Source organism: Orycteropus afer, unplaced genomic scaffold (genome assembly GCF_000298275.1).
Source record: "Orycteropus afer afer isolate SDZICR_OR568_19922 unplaced genomic scaffold, OryAfe1.0 scaffold00064, whole genome shotgun sequence".
In the NCBI taxonomy this organism is placed as follows: Eukaryota; Metazoa; Chordata; class Mammalia; order Tubulidentata; family Orycteropodidae; genus Orycteropus; species Orycteropus afer.
Genome location: NW_006921651.1, coordinates 9,086,636 through 9,092,635, shown reverse-complemented (window position 1 = coordinate 9,092,635; position 6,000 = coordinate 9,086,636). Strand labels below are relative to the sequence as shown.

The 6,000-nt window shown below is 38.1% G+C and overlaps 1 protein-coding gene across 1 annotated transcript in view; it reads left to right on the top strand.

Annotated features, from left to right (window-relative positions):
• The window catches only part of R3HCC1L (R3H domain and coiled-coil containing 1 like), a 41,342-nt gene that overhangs the window by 21,380 nt on the left and 13,962 nt on the right, over positions 1-6,000 (top strand). Inside the window, exon 2 of the mRNA XM_007939978.2 lies at positions 2,948-3,123. Within this exon, the coding sequence (XP_007938169.1) occupies positions 2,948-3,123 (176 nt within the window). The remainder of the gene's footprint in view (positions 1-2,947; positions 3,124-6,000) is intronic.

The window sequence follows — 6,000 nt, the reverse complement described above, 5'->3', positions numbered from 1 at the left end:
AAGATGGGGCAATCTACTTCCGTAGTGATACTGCCTCGGAAACCCAAGGAGGGGTCACTATGAGTCGGGTCCGACTCGACGGCACGTAACAACAACAACATCTGTATTTTAGTTTTAGGTAATTTCTTTTGACCTATCTTCAAGTTCAGGAGCTCTGGTGGCAGTGGTTAGGGCGTTGGGTTGCTGACCAAAAGGTCAGTGGTTCAAACCAACTAGCCACCCAATGGGAGAAAGATGACGCAGTCTGCTTATGCAAAGATTTACAACCTTGGAAACCGTATGGGGGTCCCTGTGAGTGGGAATCGAGTCATTGGCAGTGGGTTTGTTTTCTTTTTTCGTTTTATCTTCAAGTTTAGGGATCCATTCTCAGCTGTATGTACTAATGTAGTGTATCAAAAGGAATATGCTAATGATCTTATCAGAAGAATTCTTTATCTCTGATATTGTGGATTTTATTTTTATTTTTTTATTCCTAGCATTTCTAACTGGTTCTTTTTTCATTTTCCTGCTCATATACCCAGCTACGCATGCATGTTTTTCACCTTCTTGTATATTTTTTAATACATTAATTATGGTTATTTTAAAGTCCTATTCGGATCATTCCAACATGTGGGTCATCTTAAATCTGGTTCTGTGATTGCTTATCTATGATACTGGGTTGTTTATTCTTGCTCTTTTGTGTGTTTGATGATTTTTTATTGAATACTAGACATCATGGGTAGATGAACAGTGGAATCTGAGGTAAATGGTAATGAGCTCACTGATGTTTCTGACAAGTCATTAATTAACAGCTCCTCCCTCCCCCAGAGGAGCTCTGGTGGCATAGTGCCTAAGGCACTTGACTGCTAACAGAAGGCTGGCAGTTCAAATCCACTAGCCACTTCTCAGAAGGAAGGTCGGGCAGTCTACTTCCATAGTGATACTGCCTCAGAAACCCAAGGGTCACTAGGAGTTGGCTCTGACTTGAGACTTGACGGCACATAACAACAACACCCTCCCCCAGAGTAAATCTTGTCGCTTTGGGCAGGAGTTGAGCTGTCTTTGGGATTTGTTGGTGCTTCTCTTACCTTGTGCCAGAGCATATTTTCTCAGTGTTCCTGCTTTATTCTCAGCTTGCAGTTACCATTGCGTGCCACCCAGCCAGGCCCTCTCTGGTCACCTGTCTTGCCTCCAGTCTGTCCTGTGAAATTAATTGGCAGCTCAAGGAAAAGAACTTGGAAGTGATCACAGATTCCACTCGTCTTTGGGGCTCCCAGTTTTTCTAATCTTACATAGTAGCTCACTCCAGGCTTTTAAGAATTTGTTAAAAGTTTACCTGATATCTTACCCACTGAAAGAAGATTGGGCAATCTACTTCATAGTGACCCCACCTTGGAAACCCAAGGAGGGGTCACTATGAGTCAGGTCCGACTTGATGGCACATAACGACAACAGCAATGTATATGGTGGCCACTTCTTCCCGTTGTCCATCACAGATGCAGCAGTTTATGTAGTCTGTCTCTTTTTGGAGAGACTTGTCATTCTTTGAATTTAAATTCCCTTGATTGTCTTACGTCCTCAGTTCTCTGGTGAACTCAAGAAAAATTATGGTTTTATAAATTTGCTGACCTTTGTCATTGTTATGTGAGAGAACATTCTTTTGCTTCTTTCTGCATTGTAATCAAAAGTGGATCTAACATCATGTGTTGCATGTAGTAGGTTAGCACTCAGTTAAATTTGTTAAGAATGGGTTGAATTAATTGAATGCATACTGTCCAAAGCCATATTCTAAGTGATGACTGTATCATCTCATGTAACCCTCACACTTCTCTATGAGGTGTAGGTACTCTTTCTGTTTTTTAGGGAGATGAAAAAGTTTTGGAATTAGAGTGGTGATGGTTGCATAGGAGTCCCTGGTGGTGAAACTGAGGCTTAGTGGAGAAAAGGAATTGAAGGCCCAGCTGTAAATAAACATTTTTATTGATATTACCTAAATCACCTTCCCTCTTCATCTCTCTGCCCCCTAAAACAACTTGAATCCAATTTTAGCTTCTCCAAGGAGAGGAGGTATATCTTTAGCAATACAAATTCTCATTTTCCTCATTTGATAGGAGAAAAAAAAAAAGGCACAATAGGGAGAGCTTGAACAGATCCTACTAGGACTTTTGATTAACAGAGAGAGGATACTCTCGGGGTCTGGAGGCTTTGGTTGGTAATTGGTGGCATCTTTTGTAATAAGTAAATGACAGAAATAAGGCAGTGCCTGTCATGGCTTTGCTCCTGTTTTCCACTTTTCTTTCCTCTTCTAGTATGAAATGACTAATATCCTTCAGGGTTTTTTTTTAGCAGAATTTTAAGTATTTTTTATTACTATTAGTTCCTTCATTTGCCTACTATTTGGTAATTCTTTTAGGTAGCTCTCATGCTGGGGACCTCAGGTATAACTGCTTGTAACACGTATATTGTCCTTTTTAAGCTCTTTCTTCAGCCTTTAATACATTCCACAAAAGGAGGATTAACAAAGTTTTTTAATTTTTACAAAATTTTGTTTTTATTCTTCAGAAAAGAAACTGAGATGATCCTGATCAGTAAGTACAAATGAAACAAATACTAATTTATCTTCAGTTATCTGAGTTTCATTTTCCAAGATTGGTCATTTGTAGCTCACTACATTAAGCAGTCTACATTTTCTGTCACAGTAGTTAATAGCATGTTAAGTTTTATGAAGTACCTATTTTTGCTGGAATTTTCATGCCTTTTTAAGTGTTCCCTGTACATATACTATAAATTAGGTGATAAAAACCCTGGTCACCATTGTATTCACAGGCAACTTTAATGCAGAGACAATGCTAAAAGTTAAGGAATAGGAGGATCAAGGGGACAGACACAGAAGGATTGGTCATATGGGAGGAATTTTATAAGACCATGGTTTGATGTCATAGTCACTTACATGCTTCTTCCTCCCTAGTTACCGGGGAATTTGAAGAGCAGAGAAAGCATCCAGGAATCTAGATTTGATTATTATAGCCATGAAGTTCCTGATATTGACCTCAGTGATTGTGAATTCCCACATGTCATTGAAATTTATGACTTCCCGCAAGAATTTCGTACTGAAGACCTTCTACGGATTTTCTGTAGTTATCAGTAAGTATTTACAAGTGGTTGGGGGAAGTTAGGGAAGGTGGGATGAAATTTTCTTAGAGAATCTTCTAAAAGCCCGTCTGGTTTTTTTTTTTTATGTTTTGTTTTCACATTCCCTATTGTTTACTTTGGCATCAGGTTTGTTTATCGTCTGCTCCAAGTCCAGTTGAACTCTTCCTATCAAGCCACTCTAACTTCCTTAAAAATGCCAAATAGTCTTCTTGGCCCCATTTTAGCATTTAAAAAGAACATCGGTGATGACTCCTTCATGGGGCATTTGTTGTTGTTATGTGCTATCGAGTTGGACCCCAACTCATAGCGACCCTACCTTGGGTTTCTGAGGCAGTATCACTATGGAAGTAATTGTCCCATCTTCCTTCCGAGGAGTGGCTGGTGGGTTTGAACCGCCAGCCTTCTGGTTAGTAGTCAAGTGCCTTAGGCACTATGCTACCAGAGCTCCCACATGGGGCATTTAGTACATTTATATTTATTGTAATTATTGATATATTTGGCTTTTGAATTGATTACTTATTTCTCATTTTTTTTTTTTGAAATTATACTCTTTATATTCTTTGGTAGATACTTTAGAAATTACAAAATGCATGCATAATTTATTAATGACTAAAGTTAATATTTTTATCCTCCTTCCTAACACTATAAGGAGTTCTGGTGGTGTAGTGATTAAGGTATTTGGCTGCTGACCAGAGGTTGGTGGTTCAAACCTACCAGCTGCTCTGTGGAAGAACAGTGAGGTAGTCTGCTTTCATAAAGATTTACAGCCTTGGAAACCCAATGGGGGGCTCTGCTCTCTGTGAGTTGGAATTGACTCGATGGCAGTGAGTTTGGTTTTTTTTCCCCAAACACTATAAGGACTTTTAATTCCATTCCCCACCTTGTCCTCCTCTGATTTATTTGCTATTGAGTATTTTGAATTTTGATTGTTAGTTTTCTTTCCTTTTAAACTCAATTTCATGGTATTACTGTTGTGTTATATATACAGTGTTCAGATTTACCACTTTCTTTGCTCTTCATTTATTCATTTATTCCTTTCATACCTTCCATCTGAAATCTTTTTCCTCTTACACAGGGCATATTCTTTAGCATTTACTTACTTATCTCTTCAAGTATTGTGTCTGTCCCAATCTCTCTCTCTCTCTCTCTCATCTCCTCTAAGATGCCAATTAGATATATATTAGACCTTCTCACTTTATCCTCCTCATCTGTTACCTCTCTTTCATGTTTTCCATCTTTGCCTCTCAGTGTGACATTCTAAATAATCAGCGGTTGCTTCCAGTTTATTAATTTTTTTAAGCTGTGTCTATTTTGCTGTTAAATCTGTCTATTGAATTTTAAAATTTCACTTTATTGTGTGGTTTATTAGTTGTTTTCAGCATAAATATTGATCTTGGGACTCAACCCACCATATTTCCAGAAATGTCAAAAACTGAACTCATACTCTAATCTCACTCAACTTGCCCTTGCACTTATATACCCTGTGTTGTGATTATCTTCCATCATCATCTTTTTACTCCTTCTAATTTGAAACCGAGCACTGTTTTTCACTCTTTGCTTTCCCTTTCTCTATCTACGTAGTTCCTGTTGTTTTTGTTTCTAAAAGGTCTTTTATATTTGCCCCTTCTTCTCCTTGCTTCTCCTGCAGTAATGCAGGCATTCATTACTACCTCACTTAGACTTGTTTCTGAGCTCCCTACTTCCAGAGCATATTATATATTGCTCTCAGTTTAATATTCCTGAAGCAGACCTCTAATCATGGCCCATTCCTGCTCTAGAACTCTGCGTCTGGAATGCTCTCCACTCCTTAGCCTATTCAGAATTTCTGCTTTACTATTTACTACTTCCCTGTTCTTTGTGCATGGCCCTTTCTTTCTCTCTGCTCGCCTTTGGTCATGTCTTCCCTCTTGTTGCTGCTCATCTCACCATACTACTTTCTCATAAAAACATCTTACTTCTTCAAAGCCGAACCCAAAACAATATTTTTCAGGAAACTTTACCCTGATCCCACCTTCACTGAGCTCTAATACCACTTTATTTTGACCTTTCTTGTGGGAATTTTTGCTTTCTACCTGGTTTCGTAATTCTTTATATATGTTTTATAAAACCTGTTGCTGCATACTTGTTGAGAGCAAGATCTGTGTCTGAATCTTTAATGAAATGGATGAATATGAGCTATATCTTCCCACCCTCACCCACCTATTCAGAGCTCTATTCTTTTGTTTACCTTTCTTTTCACAGGCTGCTCTGGGTAATTGGATCACTATCTTGCTTGATTGTTTCGAGTCTAACCTGCTGATTCTTAAACTTTTGTGTGATTAAGAGGGGTAGGTTAAAGATACATGGAAAATAGTTCTCCCCTCGTAATAGTGTGAATACACACAAAAATGCACCTGTAATTTTAAGGTGTCCATGAATAAACCTTCTGAAGCTCATTCAAGGCCTGTATTTCAGGTTAACAATTCTGTCTGTCTTGTAATTGACCCTTTACTTGACTCTGTATCAGCTCACATTGAAAAAAATTTTAGTGACTTGTAGAGTGTGTGCTATTTTTATCTTAGAGCTGACTCCAGAATAGAGCTTCTTATCAGATGAGATTGGGGCCATTGATAATTAGTTGATTGATAGAAATGGTCAAATAGGCAATTATAAAATAATAATTGATACATATCTCTAATATTTTATTTTAATCAAAGACATAAAAATAGATGTTCACTTTCCATAAAAATAGACGTTTCACTTTGCTAATGGTGTCAAGGCCTCTTTTAAAAGTTTGTGGTCTGTCGATAGGAGTTCTTGTAGGTCACCCTTATATATCCCTTACTTCTTCCTTTTTCCATCAGAATCATCTGAGTGCATATTCTGTTA